This window comes from Gallus gallus, chromosome 2 (assembly GCF_016699485.2).
Source record: "Gallus gallus isolate bGalGal1 chromosome 2, bGalGal1.mat.broiler.GRCg7b, whole genome shotgun sequence".
Taxonomy (NCBI): domain Eukaryota; kingdom Metazoa; phylum Chordata; class Aves; order Galliformes; family Phasianidae; genus Gallus; species Gallus gallus.
In genome coordinates this window covers 51,503,212-51,528,249 of record NC_052533.1, presented here as the reverse complement: position 1 = coordinate 51,528,249, position 25,038 = coordinate 51,503,212, and the positions used below count along the sequence as shown (strand labels likewise).

Here is a 25,038-nt window from a genome sequence, read left to right as displayed (position 1 = left end):
CACTCAATGTGCAACTCCACAGAAGATGAAGCCTGGTAAGACAGTTTAGCTCAGGTGCTATTTTTCTGATGTGCCTTCAAGTGGTGGCAACCAGACCTCTGCCAATGAAACATTACGGAAAAATTCATACTGCCCCATTCACCCCATTCAATGTCGTGCTTTTTGTTCAAATTTCTTCTTTCCTAGTGCTTTTTTCCCCTCCAACCTCACAAGCAATGCTAACCACATCACAACAGTGTTGTCTTTGTTACTAATAAGCTGTTTTAATTTTGTGTGAAGAACGAACAGTAACAACAGAGTGTTGAATTTCCTGTTCCCTATAGTTAGAACATTACCAGTACATTTGAAATGAGAAAGTTTGCAGCAACAAGGAAAAAAAAAAGAACACACAAAAAAACAAACATATCTTAAGAGTTTCTTTTCATTGTTTTACAGCAAGAAAACTTTTGTCAGAGTTTATTATAAAGGAATAGCACATGGAAACCAAATAAATAATTGAATGGTTAACAGTATGCAATATAATACCACTAAATTTCAATTACATAAAAATTAAATTTTGGAACAGCATCAATACGAAAGACTTTTTAGAAAACCAGGACTCAGTCCAAGATCCTCAGATATTCATACACTGCAAAAATCAGTCAATTCTGATGCTTGGTTATTCCTGGTTTTATTCCGTGAGGGACTGTGTCCAATGAGAACTATGACCCATCCATAGTGCTCCCTAACCCAACTCCACCCCATTGTATACATATGGTTTTCCCAAGTGTCTAAGGGGGAATGATTAGGAAGCATGAGGTACGAGTTGTGCTTCATTGTTTCAGAGGTTATAGCATCTTCTTCCTCATCTGATAGCTACATTGAAAAAGGTTATGCAATTTAGCCTAAGGATGCTTCTTTCTTTCTAAAGCAGCAGTTAGAACAGAACAAAAAGAAGGCAGCAATGACCTCATGCTCCCAATAAATCCTCAGTTGGGTTTGGGAGGGCAGGGAAGTGGGGGCAGAAATTAAGGGCTGATTTACCATCAGATGGACAAACTGCCCGAACTAAAAAGTTGAAGCAAGGAGTGAGAACTTCAATAACTGCTGCAAATGACTGTCATTTTCTTTGTTGCCCACTCATCAGCAATGTGCAGATACACTGGTTTCTGTTAGTGAACCTGGCCCAAAATAGGAGACAGAGGAAACAGCAGTCTGTAGTTTCTCAAGAGACTGCCTTCAGGAGATTTACCACCCTCCAGAGCGGAACTTGACCATGCTCCCAAAGTCATTACTGTATCTGGAATTGTCTACTGATAAGACGGTCTTTACCTGTGGGACACATGCATTGTTTACTAGAGAAACCTAGCTCACTGTTTAACTACACAATATATCCAAGTCTTTGGAGGTGATGAAAATGTAAATATACACATATATATCATTTCGAAATCTGTCAAACCAGTCAAATTATCTCATGTATTTTTTAGATCAGTAGATACATCCACTGAAGTCAGGAGTGCTAAGAAATAATTGAGAAAACCCAGCATTATATATTTGCATTGCATGACAAAATGTATCCTAAAATATACTTCTCTTAACATCTGCCACGGAAACTCTTCTTATGTCAACTTCTCCAGAACAAAGCAATTAATGCAAATAACAAATAAAGAATTTGTCTGCTATCCAGAGACAAAAAACCAACAACAACAACAGAAATAAAAATTACAAACAAAAATAAGCTTTCATCTTTGTTAAATTCCTGCCAGCCACTTGAAATCTTGTTTATTTCTTCCATGAAATTAAAAAGTTGGCACATTCTCATTAGATGCCACCTATCAACATTTTCTTTTATCTAGAACATTCATTGCATATCAGACATTACCTTGGCTAGGATATTTTTGCTTAGTAGAACACACTGCTATGAAGTAACACATAGTTCAGTAAATGAATTCTCCTGGTATTTCTTGCAGCAGTGGTTCTTCAAACTTAAATCGTTTGGAAATGGCTTTCTGCTCAGTTGCTTTTTCTTTTTCTGACTGCCTACATTGTCCCAATGTATACGAAGCCACTACAATTAGCTCTTCTGTAATCACTGACTCTTCCTCCTCAGCTTTCTCAACATCTACAGGTTTTTCAGAAGCAGAATCTGCATTTTTCTGGATGACATCACTGTTCTCCCTTCTTGCACTCTTACTCCAGGCCCTGCAAGTAGGTTCATCACTTTGTTCTAACCAGGGGTGCTGGAGACATTCTTCAGCAGTTGCCCGTTCCCTGTAAAGGAACAAAGTGTTTAAAGAAATATCCCAGTGAACTTGAAATCTAGTTAAGATATTCATAGTTTTCTTCTAAGGAAATGAATGTACTAGACTGATAGAACTACTAAAAATGTTCTGATAGCTACTTTCTACCCCAAAAGACCAACAGTCCAAGAAGATGAGCTGTTAATGTTTGAAGTAAAGAAATTCAGAATGTTAAATACCACAGTTTACTGTATTTCTGAGCAATTGTCTTTTTCCTTAAATCTATGAAAGTCATGCCATATTTACATTCAAGTATTTCTACACACAAAAAAAAAAACCCACAAAAAAAAAACCCAACCAATCAACCACCAAGATACAGTAGACAATTTTGGTGGTTGACACGCCATGTGAATAATTCTGGAACTTGCACAGAAAGTAACTACTTCTGTTTTGAGAACTGGAATTTCCAATTTGCCTCCCCTTAGAAAAGCATACTAGTGAACTATGGAAGAGTAAGGTACTCTACTAATACATCAGAAACAGAAGGCTCAAAGCACAGCTCATATAAGAGACATCAGCAGGGTACACATATCGAAAGCCTGTAAATGCAGTGTAGTGTGGTACAATCTCCTGAAATTTTCAGTTCTAATTGCTAGAGTTGGACACATTCAGAACATGCAAGTCAGGAGGGAAATAGAGAACTCTTATAATGTGTATGAAGAGTTATATGCCTAAAGTTGTCTTAAACTTGAAAAACAAAAAATCAAGTATTCACTTTAAAGTATCTATGCTAATACGTAGGACTGGATTGGGTTGTGTACTTTACTTACTCTGGTTTCTTCACCAGCAAAGTTTTCATGAAATCCACGGCAGACTCTGATATGAGGTCAAAGTCTTCTCCAGTGTAACATACATTCATTTGAGATATATTTAAGAATGTTTCTTGTTTATCATCCCCTAAGAAGGGTGATATCCCTGTTAGCATAATATATGCCAGTACTCCAATGCTCCTAAATTGAAAGCAAAAAACACAAAAACAGGTTTTGTTTTGTTTGGTTTGCTTTTATCTTGCTTGTTTTCTTTTTAAGCTTTTCAACAGTGTAATGATGATCGTTAATTTGTTCAACTTACCACATATCGGTTGCTGTACTGATTGGGTCATAACTCAGAATTTCAGGAGCTATTCAGGGGATAAAGAAGTTACATTTTTTCTCATACAAAGACATGATACTGTATTTACAGAGTGCAAAAGCAGGCACGTGGAAAAATTTTTAATAAAAGACTGTCATGCTTCAAGTGGTTTATAAATAGATATTTATATTCAAGTTATTTAAATAATTACTATCATTAGTTAGTTTCAGGTAAAAAGAAAACTGTTGGCTTTTTATTGTCATCTTCAGAAGCAACTATCATCTCTTTACCAATTAAGAATGCACTATACAAATCTCCTATTGAAAAATAATTTCAATATCCAACATTCCATATTGCAGCACGAAAACCCATACTCATAAAAAATATGCTATATAACTTAAGGTTATTTTCAAGCACATTTTCAAAGCCTAGCATGATTTTATTTTTTAATGAAATGGATACAAAGCCCACCAGGCTAGAATACCATGTTCAGTAAGAGTATGTATTTTTCAACCTCCCATTCAAGTAATACTTGTCATCACTGCTCAGATTTGTCTATAGTGTGTTCTTATCTTCAACACAAGCACAAAATTGTTAGTCACTAGTCTAGTGATTCCAACTTTTACAGCAGTATCACGTTTAATACCTTGATCTTCTGACACAGTAACTACACAGCCAGTCTGGCATTCATCAAGTTTTGAGACAATTCTCCACTGTTGATAGTACCCTCCTCCTCAAGGCTACACCAATGCTGTAGTAACAACTTACCTACATATTCTGGAGTTCCCATAATTTCTCTTAATTCCTCACTGCTCTTCACTATCCTGGAAAGGCCAAAATCTACTATCTTTATGTCTCCCAGTGGAGACTTACTGGTTAGTAGAATGTTTTGTGGCTGAAAAGTAAAGCAAGCAGATGTTCAAGATCACCAAAATCTTATGTCTATGACACCATAAAATTGCATAATTATTTTAGAATAACAATGATATGTTCTGTAACATATACAGTACCCAGGACTTTTACTTTTTTTTTTTTTAAACCAAAGGTGAACTTGAAGAGGCAAACTGGCTCAAAGCAGTGGCAAGATTTTCAGTTCAGAACTGAAAATTAAGCATCTACCTTTCTTAGCTTAGAACTCATACAAAAGACATACCAGTAGCTACCACTTAGCAAAAGGATATGAAGATCTCCACACTTATACTTTTAGTCCTTTGTATTACCTTTCTTCCCTTCTTATTCCTTCTAATGTTCCCTCCTTGTTACTTCCTGGTGTAATATAACTCCTGTTTAAGAGTGGCCAAAAACATTCAAGTTCATGTTTTTTAAATAGTAATTAAACTTTCTTAACTTTACCTGTTTAAAGAAACTCTGATGCAACTGACCTCTATCTTGTTCAAGGTACAAGCAATTGCATTACAAAATACTAACTGAAGAACAGTAAAAAAAAAAACAAAAAACAAAACAACAACAAAAAAAAAAACAAAACGCCAACAAAAGTAGCAGCCTGAAAAGCAGGTTTTTAAGAACATCACCTTTGGATAAGTTTGTTTGCTCTGATGTCACTAGATCTTGGCTGTCATTCCTCAACACAAACTCTGCAGTCATTCAGAAGTCCCTTATCTTCTATTTTGAATGGCAGCTGCTGAGTTTAAAAAAATACTTAAAAAAAAAATCTTAACACTAACTTTAGTCAGTGGGTCTTAGTCTTTTGCAACTGGAGCATATAATTGCTAGACCAAGTCCCTGTCTCTCCGCACTGGGCCAATGATTACACCGTGCTCTGCCATTAACTTCTGCAAGCAGTAAGACTGACAGTTCACACTACGTTCACGCTTCTGGTAAGCCCAACTACCATGAAAACGAAGAAGGCTTTATTTACTGAAAACTTGGATTATCACATACTAGTGGTGGTTGGGGACAAATGAGTATGAACACAGAAGCAACCACTGAGGGATACAGTCCAACTGGATTAACACCAACATGTATAGTTTTCCCCTATTCACATTTTTTCATTCCCACATTGGTTGTGATGACGCTATTTTACATTAACATTCTTCCTCTTGATAACAGAAATAAAACTGTACAAGAACATGTTAAAATCTTGGCCCAGCTCTTCTTGCTACAAGACCTGAATAAATTCAAGTTCTTTCATTCCTGTAAAGTTAAGCCACATTATTTAAAAGGAACTCCAAGATGTCTATTTTCTGTTTGTAAATGTATGCGTTAACAACAGCTTATTTTTGCTTATAAACTAGGATCTAGTGGTGATACAAAGGATTTTGGAGCGGTATATTACCATATTCACATTTTTTATTCTGTATTTGTATTAGAAAAGCAAACATCTGAAAAAAAAAAAAGGTGGCCATGCCTCCTTAATTAGCATCTCAGATGTTCTTCTCAGTGGGAAATTTAGTTGTGTTCTGAAGAGGCAAAGAGAACGCATGAGAAAAGCATTTGCCCTCTATATTTAAACGAGGAAAAGTTTTTAATGACAAGAAATTGTCTGCATTACAAACCGACTCATAACCCTAAATCTATTTGTACTGAAATAAAACCACTTTTCTTCTTTTAAGGAGCTACTATAATGTTCAAATGAAGCAACAGTTCAAACCCAGCTTTAAGTCCTGAAGATGATATAGCTTTAGAACTACTATCATTTTCAGCTCAACACTCAATTACTCTAAAACTTAAAGAGAAGGAAGATTGTTTTCTTACACCTATAAAGTGGTCTCTTTATTATTATTATTTTTTACACTGCTGTACTATCTAGGCTTGACAGTACATTGATCTCTTGCAAAGACCAGACAGGCTAGAGTCTTGCCTACTGGCCATTTTGCAAAGGGTCTTGCACTCGTTATCAAGCAGCCATGATATGGCTACTGTAAACTGGCAGATGGCAATACTTACAAGCCCTCCTTCCTACTGCAGAGAGGCTTAAATTAAGATTTATGTGTGATGTATACTGAACAAAAAGACTAAATGGACCATTTTACAAGATCAGTATGTAGACAGAGTTCACATTATGTGGTCACATTAGTCTACCCTAATGCCACATTAGCACTGCTAGCAACACGTAGCTTAGGAAAGATGAAAAAATGAATAGAGTTGTATTTTTCTAGGCATACAGCATCAGAATCTTGGCCTTTAGGAATCTGAGACATTGGTTGAACCTCTAGAGTCATGTACAAGTAACACCAGTGAAAAGCATAATTTGTTACTGCAAATGTTGGCCAATCTTACATCCCTCATTAAATTAGATTAAACTACTGTCACATGAAAGAGAGCACAGCTCTCTTCATGTTCTGAACTTCAGCATAAAGGACAAAATAAGACAGTGCATACAAAGACCTGTTCTCTTCTAGCAATTTAGGTAAGTTGCACAGATCATTTATAGTAAACAGACTTAGTAAAATGGACACCCTTCAAACCTACCTTGCAAGTAGGTTTTGAAGTTTTGTAAACTGATGATATAATGATGGCAAAATCCATATTGCAAATTTTCCATTATTATAGAAGTCTCTATCAGAGTCTGGCCATAATATTTCTTGAAAATTTAGTTGACTTTCAAAAGAGTACGACTAAGGACGCATAATTATCTTTTTAAACTAAACATCTCATAGTAACATGAAAAATTAATGAAGTTAACCATCTGATTCTACATAGGATAAATGATACAATTTTTTTGCAGTACATTCCTAAATGAGGAATTTTTTTTTCATGGAACCCTTGAGTACTGTATTACATTTTAGCAGATAAGAGTTAACAGAATTTTTATTGTCTGTTTCTACACATCTGTGCAGAGAAAACTGTACCCAAGCTTCCTGAAAATGGGAAGTACCCAAGGAATTATGCAAACAAACTGGAAAAGTAGGCTGGTTGGAATATCCTGACTACATTGTGTGAAAAAGTAGTTAAGCAGGCTGATCAGTGTGCCCTACGAAAAAGTTTAAGGTCTCAAACACCTTTAAGGAAAGTAGAATTTGCTTGGGGGTTTAGTTTTTTTGGTGAATGTATTCAAGTACAAATAAATGAATGCAACATTCGCTAAAGAATAGACATAATAGGGTGGCAGTGCACTTTATTCTGCAAGATAATCAAGACAAGTCACATAAACTGAGCAGCAAAGTTATAATCAAGATAGATTCTGTAGAACCTAGATGCTCTACCTGCCTAAAAATAAGTAGCTGTGCTCTGTTAGAGAAATTTGAACTCCAGATGAACTTTTTAAGACAACAGAACACTTTATCTTAATGTTTAACTCCTTTTATTTACCTAGCTGTTCCTTCAGACAAGAAATACCACACTTCTATTAATACTGCACTTCTGTATGATGAGCATTCAGTCTTAATCTGCTTGGAATACTGATTAAAAAAACACGATACAGATGAAATTTCCTCAACAGGACACTACCTCCATAGTTCAATTATCTTACTTTCAGAACATTGGTATAAAGTGACACCCAAAGCAACTTCAAATTATAACTCTATTAATTCCTCACAGTACACAACATCTTGGGAACCATACAGAAAGAAAAAGGTGTCTGTTGAATAAGCAGAGTAACATATACTATAGGAGAACACTGCTTGAAGCAGTTAATTAGCAATGTACAGCTTTATCTGTCTCAGACAAGCAGTAGCTAGTCCTTCCTCAACTTCCCTACTTTTTTAAAATTATAATTTGAATTCTTTTCCATTCCTAACTAGTTAAGCTTTACCTAACACAATCAAGTCAAACAGCTGATGAAAAAAGAAGCTTCCCTTCCTCTGCAGCTTTTATGTGCCACTAAGACAAAAGACTCGTAACTACACTCTATGCACACCCTGCAAATTAAATAAAATCAAAACAATGCTACTGAATGATATTTAATTTACACTCAGTAGCATTATGTTTGCTGTTCTCTGAGACAAAACTGAATTATGTTATTGTATTTTGCTATTAAAAACACATGAAGTTTGAGCCATGTTTCACAATAGACACACTTTTGGAAAGAAATAATTGGACATCAACTCTGCTAAGCCACATCAAAACACTCAGTTCTTCTCATATGAAAGTTTTGCAGCTAGTAAAGAGGCAGACAGAAGCAACAGCAAGCTGTCAGCCTCACAGATCCAGTTGATCAGATTTATAATACAAGACTAAGACAACAAGCTTACAGTCGCATCCTAACAACCATTTTAACAAATTCTTCTTCTAGGGGTAGAGCCAATGGGTTAATAAGCACATCACAAAGAGCAGTACTCAACTAATTATGTTTTATTAAAGCTAGCAAAGCAATTCTGGGTCTTTTAACCTCTGAGAACTGGAGATGTTCGATTTTATGACATCAGTTTTTTGATCAGTTGGGAGTTTTTTAAGCAAGCTTTCTTCTAAGCTTTGAGAAAGCTACTTGTTTGCAAGCCAGAATCAACTCTCCAGTGTACTTTCACAATTAAGTACTGTAATAACATAAAAACACCATAATTTATTAGACACCCAGATGCTAGGGCTAAGGAACACCACAGCTTTAACTTCAAAAATGTACAAATATATACTGTCCACAAAAGACATGTTTTAATTTCACATAAATTGCTTCAAGGAAATTCAATGGAAATACTTTTATCCAGCACAGTATATTTACAGACAAAGCAGAGACCCTTAGTATCTTCTATAAACATACCACAACTTTAGTCCTTTTGGACACTTATCACTTGCTAAGAAATTTTCAATAAATATTACTACAATTATTTGATGTGCGTGACTAAATCAATGGGTCACAAAGTTTTAGGAGAGAGACTCTAGGGTGATTTAAATAAATGGTAACACAAGCAAATAGATGAGATATTTGTATACAAATATTACACATTTTCTGCTTTAGCTGATGAATGGTTCATGATTTTCTGTTAAATATAAGTACGTATAGCTTGATACAGGAATCTACTGGTAGTTTTGTAACAAAACGCAATGAAGTATAAATAAGGATTCTGGCAACAGAAGACACATGTAGTGCCTTACTCCTTAGAAAATAGAGGAATTAGACACGTAGGAGAATTAGAAAATTTTAACATGGGATGCTTTTAATACTGGTTTGCTTAGAAAAGTAGTTCAACCTCAGAATAAAATTGCTTTATTTCATAAGAACATATGGATGAAAGCTGTATAAAATTAAGTTTACCTTATTAAAAATGGAAAATAATTTTCTGGATCCCTGGGTTACAACTTACATCTTAGCTATATGTAATACTCTGGATTTCTTATGTCAAAGAAATCAATTTCTTATGATAAAACTGCGTTCGTAGTATGATGTGACCAGTAAGGAAGTCAGCAGTTAGGAAGTAAGAACAGTACTGCAACACTTTTACCTTTAAGTCAAGATGAACAACATTGTTTCTGTGCAAGAATGAAACTCCTTCTAAGATCTGCTTCATTAGTCGTTTCACATCTTTCTCTTTGAAGGCCTCCTCTCTTTCAGCAACACACTGGTCAAAGATTTCACCTCCAGCAGCACTACAGAACAGTATGAATGTCATTATTTCAAAAGCTAAGCTAGAGCACCCATTTTATTATACTAGCATAGAAAAGATCAGCAGATGGTATCACCCAATGGTGATATTTTCAGTTATTAAACAAGTTGCAAGCTCTAACGGCCTAAGAAGACTTCCATTCAGTATGACAGCTTTCGAAAGAAGATTAATATTCCCTAATTTAAGTAAAATAGATTCTACAGAAACCGTTGAGACGATTTTGGAAATATTAGTGACTGTGCTCAAGAGATGAATGCCACACTTGTTTAAGGGCAGTCCTTAACAAAGATGTGTCGTGCTATTTCTATTAAACTATATGGAAATTTGACCTAAGTAAGCATTCATAAACACAATGTAAAATAGTTCTGCTCCTAACTCTCCTCAAAACACTTTGTACAGACTCAGAAAAGCCTAAATATAAAGTTTATATCCGAGTTGTTTGTGAAAAATCTGGTGTACAGGGATGCATTAAGTTTCTACACAGCTTTCATCTTAAAATATTTTTGAAAGTTTTAGCTCTCAGAGCTTGATTCCTCATCTTTTGCTTATATATGCTTAAATAAATAACAGAAGAAAAATAGAAAAATAACTACAGATGAGTAGATGTTCTTCGAGTACTCCAAAGCAACATGCAAGATCATCTCTAAGCATAACAGAGGCTCCATCTTAAAACAAGAATGGGCAGAACAACATGAGAATGGGGTGACTGTACATATGGATTGCTGAAGTACTACTGATCAATGCACAGATGAAATCAACTTTTGTGTGAAATTATAATCAGCTGAGTGAAAGATGGTGAAACCCCCTAAGGACAGTCGTCTTCAGTTACCTCACAATGACTTTGCACAAGTGTTGATCTTTACTGATACATAACAACTTCTTCTACCCTGGCTTGCTTTTTTTTTTTTTTTTTTTTAAATATATCATAAATTATAGTACCTAAACCACCTGGAAGAAAAAGATATTTTCCAACAAGGACAAGTCAAGCAAACAAGGCAGTTCTATAAAATGGTGAAACTGGATTACGGACTCTGAGAAAAAAAATCACTTAAATAGTATTCATAAAATTAAATAATTGAATATAACTTGGTTGATATGGTCCTTGTGCCTTAAAATGCCTCATGTTTTATATTTCTTTTTATTTTACCTTCCCAGATTTTCATGTTATTTAATCTCCCTGGAGAACGTCTTGCAAGAAAAAATAAATTTAGAAGATGGTTACATCTCAATGTTTTATATAGAGCTTTGTGTTTCTGTTCATCGTATCGGTTAACTGACACAGCAGTATGATTTGCTTTATCAAACTGAGTTTTTTTTTTTTTTTAAAGAAGCAGCCTATTGAGCATTTTTCTTAATCCTGTACCAAAGATGATGAAACTAAAGAATGAAAGAAGTTATCATGAAGTGAGTGTTAATAATTCAATTGTTCTTGAAAAATGCATACTCCTGACACCGTTCAGTACATTTCTTCACCAAGTTTTTATTTAATTCAAGAAAAAAAGGTAGTTATATTCCAGCTTTGGACAAGATTCAGATACTAATTACCTTTTAAAAATGGACATGAGAATTTATTCTAATATTTTAAATCATATTCCCTTAAAAAAAACCAATATCACTTGAAACTTCAAGATAAATATATAAAAATGCCTTCTATAATCAATAAATGAAACAAATTCCATTTTAAGAATGTCATAATAGGTTACTTGGAAGACTGATTTAATTCCTTGTAGCATTAAATTTTGATGTATGTATAGTGATAAAGCCTGCTATCAAAATTACTATTATGTTTTACAGCAGCAAGCCTGGAATTTTGCTGGAATCTCTCTGCTGCTTGAAACAAAAAAAGCATTAAATCTGCCATTTCTGTCTATGTGAAATATGACTCATTCCCCAAAACAGCTGCCAAATAGGGATCACACTTCTTTTTTCTTTAATAAGCTTTAATAAACTCAGCTGAGAATCAGCATGGGACAGACCTTACACGGTCCTGTCTGCTGTATGCCTACTTAATACACATATGCTACAACTAAGTTATGGTAACAAATTAGAACACTAAAGTAGACACCAAGCTAAACCACAAGCTACCCAGAATTTTAATATTATGCTTAAATAACTTTGAATTGATTTTCTTAGAAATCAAGGCAAGAAAAAAGTTGAAACAAAATATCCCATTATTGAAAAAACAACATAATATGAGAGCAGAAAACACTAGATACAAAAAATACCTTTATTTTTAAACAGTTTTTAGTAATCTGCAGTACTTCTTTAAAGATGATGAACCTAGGCATCTTCAGAAGTGAGCCAAACAAATAAAGCCTTTAGACACACACATCCACTTCATGACTTAAGAAACATGACCATTCCCAGCCACCAGACGAAAGTATTTCACTTTACAAAGAAGTTTCACATGGCAAAAAAATGTTTTAACATGTAACATTTCTTTTTGTTTGTTTGTTTTTAAATAAATCAACTTCTCTATTTAGGATGTAGAACTTCTTCCAGACAACTCACTTCATCTCAAAATTGCCACAATTGAGCATATAATTAGTGATTCTTTAGAAGAACATGGGAAATTTTCAAACTTCCTTACTGCAAGACTGTTTTGTGTATTGTTGCTGTGTAGCCGGCTTAACTGACTTCTTTAAGCAAAACAGTCTGCTGACTATGAGCCAAGTCACAGTGGTTTGAAAGCACAATGTCAAAATGAACTCCAAGAAGATTCTCCTACACATCTGTGCCAAATTTTGCAGTGCTGCTTAACAATATTTTCAACTTAGTTATTCAGTATTCCCTATCTAGAGGTCAGGAAAAAAAAAAAACAACAACAACGAAGCAGAGAAGAGATGAAAATACCTATAAGTATTTCAAGCACAACATTGCTATGACTTCAGCATCCATGCAGACCAAGAGTTCTCAGGTGCTTACCATGTACTCATCTTTCCCTCCAAGAAAACATCTTCCATTAAGTTTTTGCGTTTAAAATGCTAATTATAAAGTAACTGCTCTGCAAGTTACTGGGTACCCTGACCCTCCTCCACAGAAAATTTCCATAGGTAATAAAAAGCAAAGAATTGTCTTTAGGACAATCAAATATTTAGGTGAACAAGTCAACTTAATCTGGAAAAGATGGATGAGGAAATATTTAGGGGCACAACTTGTTCAAACTCAAGAATTGCTTAGAACACATTATTTCTCTAGTACACATTCCCTTAGCAAGGTGTCGAAATAAGATATGATTTATTTCCAAGCTTAAAAGCTGCAGTGACCAGAATTCTTTAGAAATTCATGTATTTATGACAGTACTGTTGTTGTACCACTGAATTCTCTATAGTCTCCAGCTAAATCCAAGTGCTTTTAATCACTGAAACCATGCTAACACTTTGATACTCCTTATCAGAATAACTGAAGAACTAAAAGTCAGTTGAAGCCTAGAACATTAACCATGGTTACAACTATATTGACTTAAAATTCAGTGGAGACCGAGCCTCTTCCTTTGAACGTTTTCATGCACTGTATGAAATTCTACATCCTACCTCTTTCAAGTGCATTCACAATATATTAATATTTCCTTGGTGAGGTGTACCATCAGATGGCACGTATGGGAACTGAGAATTTTTGAAGTGTAAGGCTACCCTAACTTAGCAATGTGCCCAAAGACAGAGATCACTGAAAATCCATATCTGATGAGGACATATGAGTAGAAAAGCATTCATACACATTAAATTGCATAGACTGTTTTTTTTCTTCAACTTCTCAGTTCCTAGACAAATGCATCCCCTGCCCCCATGGTCAATGAAGGAGCCTAAGAGCTGAATGAAATGCGGAGTGCAAGGTAACCAACAAAGTTTGAGAAGGTTCCCCTAAATCTCCACTGTTGATCTGAGATGGCCATTAAGTATTAAACCTTTGTTAACTGCTCTAGTAGGTAGAGAAGTTGCAAACATTGGAATAGCACAGTTATTATCACGACAGTACCGGCAGCAACATTACCCAGGTCCAATAGGTGGAAAAAGTACTTAATGCAGCATATCAAATAAACCCCAACCACCTTCTCAAGATGATGAAGGTAACTTTCTTCTTGCTTGAAGTAAGCAAATGGAAGTCTACTATATATTCACAAGATCCCGGCAGGTAACTCTCTAATTCACATCCTATTATGTGTATCCAACGATACTTTCCTAGATTTTGAAGTTACACACACACAAATTTGTTTAAAATGTGACCCACTAACAAGCTAACATCTATTCCCTCCATAGATGTATAATCATATAGTGATGAATATTTATAGAAATGCCTGCTCTGAAGCACCAAAAGCACTGTTTTTCTTTCAAAAGAATCAAAAGTCATTAGGTCGTACACAATTACCGAGCCCAAAAGTTGCAAGGAAAAAAAAAATTTGAAATCTGAATGTGTCAGGTTTTCCGGACTTATGTTTTTCACTAAACACCCAGGTTTTTATTAATTCAATTTTCACTAAAATAGAAAAATGTCACTGTTCCATAGGGTAATTCCAGGATTTACATACTACCCCTTCAGACTAGCTCTTCAATTCTCTGCAGTTCATTGGCACGTAACCTCAAGAAGTCAGTGCTTGTGTGGATACAGAGTTCTGCTATCCTGCAGTTAGAACTAATGTTAGAGCCTCACTGTTTTCCATTACTTACATTAACACTTTGTGGGCAATTTTAAAGCATGCTTTCTGTAAAGCTGATAGTATTTTAAAAGAATCTTCCATGTGATTAAGATTTCTCCCTGCAAAGGCAAAACAATAACAGCTCACCTCCCTTACAAGAGATCCAACAGAGGAAACTTCTAAATCTTAGCAGATAAAGTTATTGGGTAACAATTAAGTATTTTTCTCCTTTCCATGATACGGATCTGCGACACAGACCAGGAAGCTTAATAGAAACTGCAATACCCTAGAGAAGTTTACAGTCTAGATACGTCCTTTAATCCTTTGCATACAGAATGTCAGAAATCTACTAGCATTCATACCTGTGTTGTTGCAACATGACTCTGGAACATGCTGACATTAAAGAAGCATCCAGACGTATTTGCTGAAGTCAGTGAAAGAGTGTTTTTTTAATTTACAACTCCAACACAGCTATTTATCTAACAAGGTATTACTGATGCATGTAAAAATAATCATGATGCTAATTACTGAACAATCTAGTTAATACTTTGTATTAAAAATGTTTTGTAGGAGAACTGAGTTCTAAATGAAAATTAGCAGTTTTACATAACAATTATCACAGTACCCATCGCTCATTTCAAACTTTGAATTCTACTGCTTGTATTACATCCCTATGGGAACCAGAAATTTAAACTGTATTCTCATTAAATCCCTATTACCGGTGTTTAAAACATATTTTTTCATCTCCAGTAATGGTAGTCAGACTCTAAAAGCCCTGTTATGCTTTTGTATTCTAACAAAAACTGGAATATTCTATAAATCACTAATAGCATAACTGCACAACACAGAAAAAGAATATATTCAAGAAAGAAGCTTGCCTTCATAAAAAAAAACCAACACAGTCTAATGCCATTTCACTGAACTTCAAAGACGCAGTTTCTTTTGAGTTCTGAAAAACATCAGGTTAGGCTGCAAAATTTCTCACCATTCATTTCTGTTATCAGAAAAGGGAACAGCTGTACAAACTAGACTGACTTAGCAGGTAGGTCAAGTCACTTCTCATCTATAAAGCCCTACTGTTACTCTCACAGTTATTTTAAATCCATTGAGTCTGAATATGATCTTAACTGAGCTGTTCAACAGCAAAAAGCATTTGCCTAACTCTTAGAATCTATATGAGGAAAAACTAAGCCTCTGGAGTATCAGAAACTGCAGAAATTCCTACCTGGACAAACTCAATGTAGGGAAGAAAAACATTTAAGTGTAGAGCCACCTGTTACATGTCATTCAAGGTGAAAGTGGAATACAAAAGATTCAGACTTTTGTTTCACAAGTCTTATTTTCTCAAAAAAGACACTGGAGTACTATATTTGGGACGTCTTGAGTGCATGCCCAAAAGGTCTGCAAATAAATGCTGATATAGCTCTCTTGCCTTTTTCCATCAAGTGGAAGACAAGTTCTTGTCTGTATCACATTAAGAAAGAAACAGTTAGCCAGTACGCAAGCACTGAGTATCGGAGTGTTTGCTGTTCTAAGCTTATGTACTTCCTGAAAGATCTTGCAGTTGGAATACTTAATAGTTTAACCAGTTAGAGCAGCCAGGAGAAGGAAAATTTCTATGCTAAATTCCTTAGAAGTATCCTATCCGAGTTAACACTAAGTAAACTACTGTTTACTTAGATGTTTACTTTGAGAAGTGTTACACTGAGAACAGTAAAAAATTCTGATGCTGGTTAGCTTTGTCTACAAACAGTTCCAACCCTCCCTCCTCAAAAACAAACAAACAAACAAAAACCCCACAACAACCCAACAACAAAAACAAACCCCAACAAAACATTTTCAAAGCTAACATTCTGTTTAGGTTCATTTTGAAGATATTCACAGTTCTTCATTCAGGGTAAAAAAAGAGTTAACTACTAAGTTCTTCACTCTTGATTGCAGCAGGTTTCAATGCTTTCATTTAAATACATGATGTTAAGTTTTAATACCTTTTTCAATACAGGTAAAATGAACAGATTTTACTCCATTTTGTCACTGCCAATAACAGAAACTTCAGTGTTCATACAGGTACTCTTTGCTTCTCCGTGTATCTTCTGTTAGTGTAGAGTATACACAGTTCAGATTTCACTAAAAATTTCTTCACCAAGTATTTACTTTATATTTCAGCTTAGAAAGATACTATGTAACTGGAAAATTTCTTATATGCTGCTGCAGTTACAAGACTGCACATAACTTCCTGCAATACTGATTTTCTTGGCAATGTTTTGAGCTCAAGCAGGTGACAAGCAAGCAATAAAATTGTTTTTCACACTATTCATATGGATGCAAAAGATTTTATACTACAATTTTAAACAAATACTGCAGAAGGTTATTCGGGAATTATTACTAGTACTTACTATTCCAGGACTAAAATCATCTCAGTTGCAGTTTCATAAACTTCATGAAGGTTAATGACCCAAAGATTGCATTGTGCCAATTCAAGGACTGCAATTTCATGGATTATTTCCATCCGACAGTCTTGGCCCTTTCTTCTTTTTCTCATGAATTTTGCTGCAAATTCTCTTTCGGTGTCTTTCTGGATACATTTCTTCACCACTGCAAATTTTCCTCTGAAATTAAAGAAGAATTTTAAGTTAGAACTAAGTCCCTTATTGACAACCTTAGTTTAATCCGTGTAAATTAATATTTCAGAATACATGAGCTAAATCACTCTTAAGGGACATGTTTACCATGTGCTCTAAAATTAGAAAGATGCCTTGCTCAGTGATAGCCTCTAAAGAGTTGAAGTTTCTGGATTCTGAACATTCTGGATTGTGATGTTCTTATCTCCATTAAAAATAAGGATTTTAAAACAGAAAACTACAACAGCAAAGTATCAGTTCAAGCAACTTCAAACCTTCAGAAATACAGCAGAAATGAACTGTGGTAGTTAGGCAGATTAAGATATCCTCGAGCCTTCCATAAAAAGCTAGTAAGATGGTATATAAGCAAGGAAATTATGCTTTCTGTGACTATACTTAACCAAACGAGTTGCCTTGAATATAGTGGTAAATATAGTAACCAGACAACAGCAGACAGCAGCTTCATGGAAAAAGTGCTCAAGATCCCACTCGATTTATGCTACGGAATATCCATACTCTTCTCTGTGTTTTTCAAAAATGGCACCTCATGCTTTCACCATGACATATCTTCAATGACAACAGCTACAGTTTTGACTGCTTAACAGTTCTCAAAAATCCCCTATTGTCTCACTGTTTAAGGAACGCAAAATATTTCAAAAAGTAAGGAAACTTGGCCAATGTAAAACATTCTAACAGTCTTTGCAGTAATGACATCGTGAATACAAACATACACTCTGCAGAACTGAGTACAGTGCTTAACCCATGTTAATGAGTATCATTTCTGACAAAACACAGTGGATGAGTCACACTAAGCCAGCAGTCCAGCTAAAAACATGCTGCAGCACTTTTGGAAGTCTTCCCCCACAGCGTTTTGGGCTGAAGTACCTGCTCTAGACTTCCCAAGCCACCTGGTCCACCCAATTCCATTCATATAGTACTGATTTTTAGAATGAAAAGATCTATGAATTAGCGTATCATCTAATGCGATGATGAATCCTCATCCATTTAAGTATAGTAATCCTACAAAATTCTTACCATACAGGTATAATGTTAGACAAAATGATCATTTTTACTTCCATGACAACATTTTCTTATAAAACTGCAGGAATAACTTGGAGAGTCTTCACTCTGTTTCCTTATATAACTTATTGTAGGGTAGCTGAAACTAATAAAATTAGAGTCCTCATCTCGTTTGGAATACAATTACTTGAGTCTTGCCTTTCCTATGTCACAAGCTGAAACGTACAGAATTAACTAATTCAGCTCCTGTCGAAGTTTTCACTCTCCCAGCTCCTAGCCTAGTGACTGACTGCTTTCCATGAAGAGCAACTGCTGAAAGCATTTGCGGTCACCCTGTTTATAATAGAAATTTGTTTCAAAACTGCCCAGCTGGAATTAAGTAATAAGCATCCACAAAGTGGATATCTGCTAGTCAGGCTCATTAAAACAATCTTATTATTAACTACTGATACAGTCACAGTTAATCAGGAATGACATTTTGAATAAGCACAGAACAATAGGTATGAGAAAATAGATCAGAGCACACCCATACAATAAGGCTGACAAACAGCAAGAATATGCTTTAAAAAAGCTTTGCAAATGCATGAAAATACAATTGTATTTTGTAGCACTAGAAAGGTGTAGTCAAAAGGTCATTATAAAATGGTTTAAATAATACAGATGTTACTGCAGAATGCCATGGGAAGAATAGTCACCCAAAGCCTAACAAACAGCTATGTGCCTGCTACACATCTAGCAAAAAATACCAAATGTTTGTAGTGTGCACAGCTTATCAAGAACACTGAAACATTCCAGAGACTATGCACTGTTGATCCCCAAAATATTGCAAGGATGGTGTTTCTTTTAAACAGAGTTCTAGGAAGCCTGTGATTAGTGTTGTGGCTCTAACAGTAAACATCCCTCCAGTACTGCAATCCTAACCACAATTGAGAGCAATCTTCCTGATGTAGCCAGGGAAAAGGCTTTTTAGTTATTCCAAATGAAGATGTGAGACTTTATGACTTGTGTACGATGTAAAGTTATGCATTTATCAAAAGTGTTCAAATTGATGTTGAAGCTGTGTTTCAGCACCAAATCCAAATAGCGCACAAGGAGAAAAGTAATTAAAAAAAAAAGAGAGATAAGGGAACAGAACTTGCTGTTAAGGATCTTATTTTAATACCTAGTAGATATGCAGATACTGTGCTTTTATACCAAAAATCCAAGCCACAGAGTTCATCCATATCTGTTTTTAAGTAGAATTACTCATACAGAATCACACAGAATGGCTTGAGTTGTCAGGGACCTTAAAGCCCTTCTAGTTGCAACCCCTTGTTGAGGGCAGGGAAACCTCCCACCAAATCAAGCTGCTCAGGGCCCCATCCAGCCTGGCCTTGAACATCTCTCTACTCACTACCCATTGAATGAAGAACTTCCTCCTAATCTAAAACTCCCACCTTTTTAATTTAAAACCATTCTGTCTTTATCTATCAGTCAGTCCCCCTTCTGAATGTAAGCTCCCTTCAAGAACTGGAAGGCTGCAAAGAGGTCTCCCTGAAGCCTTCTCCAAAAGAATCAAGCCTAGCTCCCTATATGTTCCTTCATACAAGAGGTGCTCCAGCCCTCTGATCATCTTTGTGGCTCTCCTCCAACAGCTCCACATCTTTCTCATGCTGGGGTCCCAGACCTGGATGCAGTACTCCAGATGGCACCTTACAAAGGCAGAGCAGAGAGGGGACCATCACCCCCCCCGCCCCCCCCCCCTCCCCCCCTTGTCCTGCTGGCCACCCCTTTCTCTTTTGATGCAGCTCAGTGATGCCTTTTTAGCCTCCAAATGTACAGTTTCTTTCTGAAAGAATGTCTCTCTAGCGCAGAGCAAAAAGCTTTTAATTCTAGCACCACTGAAGCATCCAGTAAAAGTAGTTCAGAAAAGTTTAAAATCTTCTAATTGCCAGAGCGTTGTTTTGAATTACACACAAAACCTATCTGGAAGTAAGCTAATTAGCCTAACGAGCCCAATGATGCCGATTTATCACACAGTAGTCACTACGGAAATAAAACAGAATTCAGGTAAGAGGAAGAAACAGCAAGAGACCACAGTGTGTGGCCACACTCATGCTGTTGACTGCACTGGACAGAAGTTGGCTAGGTGGTGGAACTGAAAGGACACTGCACAGGAGTTCTGCTGGCTGACAAGTATTTATTACAAGTTGTTGAAGGCTAAAAATCAAGAACACCTTGACATTATACCTATTGTTATTATAATACTATAAAGCTATTATAATAACTAACCACTGTCTGTGAAACTCACCTTTTCTTAATACAAACCCAGAAAAGATCTGACTTGACAAACCCGATACTTCTAACTAATAGAACTAATTACTGTGCACCTACCTAGATTCACATCTGAGACTATTTCAGAACCAAAGATACTGTCCATTGGGGGAGGGAGGAAATCAAAGTGAGAAGTTAAGCCAAGAGATAAATTTGTAAGTATTTAATTTACAATACAGACCATGTAGCAGACAGAAATAAAAACAGATATGAAAAAGCTTTCCCAGAAAGTACACCCAGATGGTGCACCTTTGTGCTTCTTAAGATGTTGCTTACCAAAATTCCTTTCAAGAAACAGATCTGCTAATAAATTGTGAAAACAGTATTAAATGTCAACATTACCAGTTTAGATATGTTAAGAGGAGCTTAAGGGAGAAACAGGGAGAAAGTTACATTGAAGGAAGAACAATTTTGAGAGGTAATACTTCGTGTTCCTTTCCAAAGTTAAAAAGTGACTATCAGTTATTCTAACAAAAATGCTTTTAAGGGTGACTTAAGTAGGAAACAAGTTGTTCTCAGTCTTCACAAGAGCCTCAGTCAAAAATTATGATTTAAGATATCATATCTGATCACAAAGAAGCTTAATGTCATCTTTCAAGACTGCCAAAAGAATTAGCATTATTTTATCTGGCACATAGTATGGCTTAAAGGAAAAGCCTTCCATCACAAATCAAATGTCATATCAGATAAACAAGAGCATTTATGTCACACCAATTAATTCTGGTTGTAATAGGCTCAGGGAAACAGAGAACTAACCTTACTGTAATAGTTTTAAGATGAGCTAAAAATCACTGTCACTACTACAGATATTAGCAACTATTTTTAATATGTTTATTTTACAGAAAGCTTAGAAATTTTTTTCTGAGATCCATAACACTATATGCAATTTATTACATAATTCACGTCAAACATTTTTTCTTGGGGGTGATTTTTTTAATACAATTTTTGATTTCCAAAGAGCCAGGTAAGGGGAGGTTCCACTTCTGATGTTAGTGAACATTTCCTCACATAAGTTTGTTCTCACATGGTGGAATCAGCTACTTGCAAGTCTTGCCTTCACCTTCTCATTTCCCCAACTTTTTCACTCAAGCCAACAGCTGCTTGGAAGTGTGACAGCATAACTATGCATTGTTACTGATAGAACTGCACAAGAATCACATACAACTAAGATCTGAACTCCTGAAAGTTACCTGAGAAGTAAACAAGTTTATGCCAGAAATTTCGGAAAACCAATTCAAGAGCTAGGCTACCTTTCCATGAAACCATAGTAAAAAATGAAGAATATATGATTATTCTGTTCAGTTTCCTCAGATGACTAAAACAGTCATTTGTATGTCTGGGTGAAGAACATGCTTGTTCATTGAAAAAAAAAAAGTGGAATGAGGAAAATCAACTGAATTGAACATGATATACCTTTATGTATGCACTGCACATATTTCACTGGCAGAAGATTGCTTGGTTTAGAGAAGTAACTTAAGAATACTCTTATGTTTCAGAGAAAAAGCAGTGCCAACTGTTCAGGCATTTTTCCAACTCACCTCTAGAACCAGGAGTGTTAGTTTTAGTACATAAATGACGGCTACCAACATGTGCATAGCTTTTTTTTTTTTTTTTTAAACATTAAAAGAGTGCAATGCCACATCAACAACCTGAAGAATTAATAGCCTAATGGTATTTTGTGTGCAATTATCTAGGGGGTATTTTGTTGAGGAAAGGAACAAAATATGTGAATACAATTATACTGAACACTTCAAAGAAGTTTTAGGTAACGTGAATCAGTGACAAGAAATTTTGATTGAGGCCATGTTTCTGAAATATGGAGCTCAGACATCCACAGGGTGTATTGTGCGCATACTCAGAAATATGCGTCAAGGCTGTCACCACAAAATAATTAAAGTATTTTTTCCGAATTTTACAGTAAAATTATGCAGTGTACAGATGATAAGGATAAAGGTCAAGCAACTTTTGCCTTGTCTTGCACAAAGAACACAATACTTTGGATTAGCTCATCACAAATGAGTACTGCTGAAATGGTTTAAGAGCATGCTGACCCTTACAACATTAAGCAAAGAAAGTTCAATATCAAACACCATGCAATGTCAAATGAAGATGTATCTGTGAACATTCTGATTTGGGGACAATAAAATCCATATGGCTAAAGACTAGGCCAAATGTCAGCTTAGGCAACTTAAGTTTTCCATCCAGAGTAGCCATGCTTTTGGTATTTCCCCTGAATTAACTGCTAGAAAAAGCAGGTTCTATTTGGGTATACCTGCAAAGGTCTGTTCAGCATCCAAGCCAGGCCTATTTGAGTACATAAGCTTTACATCCCTAAAGCCATTTTTTCCCGCAAGCAGAAATAACGAAACCTGGTTTCCTGTAGTCTTGTACCAAAGTTGTTCCAGTGACATCACAGCCAGGTTCCTCCCCTGCTACCCTGTGGTTCTTTCAGCAGCGTTTGTCCAGGTCTGCCACCCCTGCCAGCCACCAGGCCCTGCATCTCTCCTCCCCATTTTCTGATCACCATATGGCCCCAGCTGTGTGCCTGTGCTCCTGGCCCCTGCCCACCTCCGGCACATGCAGGAATGGGAAACAGAGCACAGGCTTTTCCAGCAGACCCACACTGACAGCCAGGCTGGAGGCCAGTGAGCAAAGTGTCCCAACAAGCTTATACACTCAGTGGTTGGGCCACATCTGCTCTCTGCTCTCTCCTTCAAACCCAACATATACAGTTCACATTCTCTTCAGAATTCCCATCTCAAGTTCAACTTTTAAGCACTTTCCTGGTTCTGGGAAAAGAGATGGACACAGAGCGTATGAACTTTCTTTCCATAGCTGTTTCCTGAGCAAATTCAGCTGCTAAATTAAATGAGCTCCAAGAGCAAGGACTGCCTTTTTTCTTGGGTAAAACCTTGTCCTATTTGGTTGCTAATTTGCCCAAGCCCTTTGCAAAGACAGACCTACTCAAAAGTAAGTGTTTCCACACTCTGCAAGCAGATAAAAGCAAAACAATTTCTGCTAAGTGTATGTTATCAACAAAATGCCATACAAAGAGACAGCTACAAGTGTCAGAGTGACTTTCTATGTGCCTTTTTAGTTAGCCACAACAAATTAGCAAAAGTTTCTCTTCTTCACATGTGTGAAGTACTCACTTGTTCTCAGACAAACCCAGTGAAAGAGGTATTTGAAATTGAAGGAAAACCAAACACACACGCTCCTAAGTATGGACTTCTGCACTGGAAGGGAAGATGAAAACCTTTGTGGAGGTAAAGAGAGGAAAGACAGTTGGAACTGAAACACATTTTGATACCGCACAAAGGCAATGCTACCCTTAGAACAGAGATGTAACTCATGACACAACTACAGGTGCAGAATCACAGCCATTACATAAAGATGACCTTTAAGTATAGCTCCAGCCACTGGTGACCCCACACAAATAGCCATCCTGAGAACTTTATGCTCAGGGTTTGCTGTTTGCATCCTTGCTCACAACGCAGAAGCAGTCACTCCAGTTGTGCCTGTGTGTGCTAGAAGGAACCCTCACCAGTTTTTCGATTAGGCCAACGGCTGCCAGCTCCCAGTGCATGCTCTTACTTCAGAGTAGAGTAGCAGAGTTTCTGAAAGCCACTGAGCTTTGAATTTAAGCCACCGAACCGAGTTCAGTATCCTCCTCTGCCACCTGCTTACTGTGCCTCCATTGAGCTGCGGGACTGAAGGGCGCTGCTCGTGGGTACTGCAGCTGCTGGGCTGAACGCTAAACCAGCAGGGCGGTGTGCCACCGTCAGGCCCACCGCACAGCTGGGCGCCTCGCAAAGAACGCAGATTGCTCATGTTGCAGCACATCCTGTGGTATTTCACTTTATCTTCGTGATTGGAAAACTCGTTAGATAAAGCACGTCTAACTCCGAGCAAGGGCACTGTCATTTTTTTCCGGCAGCGACACAGTTTCAGATAGAACCACCGGTCTGGCGGTGCTAACGCCGCGCGCGTGCCCACCCCCGCGTGCAGATATGGAGCCCACCCACCCTGAGCGCGCGTGCCGCCAGAGCGCTATTCTACTCACCAACCCGGCCACGGGTCGGCTGCTCTCACATCATGATGTTTTAACGAACCGGCGGCAGACCCTGCCCCGGACCGCTTCTTCCCCCTCCCGGTGCCAGACACAGCCCCGGTGCCCAGCCCGGCGGCGGCTTCAAGCGGGGCTCTGCGCGCTGCAGCTGCCCTCACAGCTCCCCAAGGTCGCCCCGCACAAGGACGCGGCCGCACACCCACCTGCCGAGCTCCCTGCCGGGGCTGAGGCTGTAGCGCTGCTGGAAGGGCTCGGTGCGGATAGGCGTGCGGATCTCTGTCAGCAAACCGCCTCGCCTTCGGCCCCGGCCGGCAGCAGGCTGAGGTGAGCACTCATCGTGGGAGCGGCCGGGCGGCGGCTTCTCTTCGGGGCTCATAGCTTCTCCCGTGACGGCAGGACGTCTCTTCCCGCTACACTACGCCCCAACTCAGAGCAGCTCCCACCGACCCAACACCCCTCAAGGGAAAGAGGAGCGCAGTACGCACGGCACACCGCGGCCGACAGAGGGGCGTGACTAGGGGGCCCCGCCCTT

The 25,038-nt window shown here is 37.2% G+C and overlaps 1 protein-coding gene across 2 annotated transcripts; it reads right to left on the bottom strand.

Moving 5' to 3' along the window:
* Positions 1-238: 238 nt before the first annotated feature.
* On the bottom strand, positions 239-25,008 carry STK17A (serine/threonine kinase 17a). 2 transcript variants are annotated; one of them, NM_001030995.2, is made up of 7 exons: positions 24,710-25,008; positions 16,880-17,092; positions 9,689-9,833; positions 4,119-4,245; positions 3,351-3,399; positions 3,050-3,229; positions 239-2,250 (listed from the first exon to the last, which is right to left on the bottom strand). In NM_001030995.2, exons 1-7 carry the CDS (start codon positions 24,880-24,882, stop codon positions 1,917-1,919), a joined length of 1,221 nt encoding a protein of 406 aa, NP_001026166.2. In that variant the 5' UTR covers positions 24,883-25,008; the 3' UTR covers positions 239-1,916. The 2 variants fall into 2 exon arrangements, with proteins under 2 accessions (NP_001026166.2, XP_015137048.1); XM_015281562.4 differs by lacking the exon at positions 24,710-25,008 and adding an exon at positions 24,501-24,685 and having other exon boundaries at positions 404-2,250.
* Positions 25,009-25,038: the final 30 nt, after the last annotated feature.

What these genes read in the sequence shown, in the direction of transcription:
- STK17A (NM_001030995.2), bottom strand. Translation starts at nt 24,882, where the DNA reads ATGAGCCCCGAAGAGAAGCCGCCGCCCGGCCGCTCCCACGATGAGTGC. An exon ending in GGGAACTCCAGAATATGTAG is followed by an intron (nt 3,400 to 4,118) that starts GTAAGTTGTTAC and finishes TCCCCTGAATAG; the next exon opens with CTCCTGAAATTCTGAGTTAT. An exon ending in AGTACAGCAACCGATATGTG is followed by an intron (nt 3,230 to 3,350) that starts GTAAGTTGAACA and finishes CTTTCAATTTAG; the next exon opens with GAGCATTGGAGTACTGGCAT.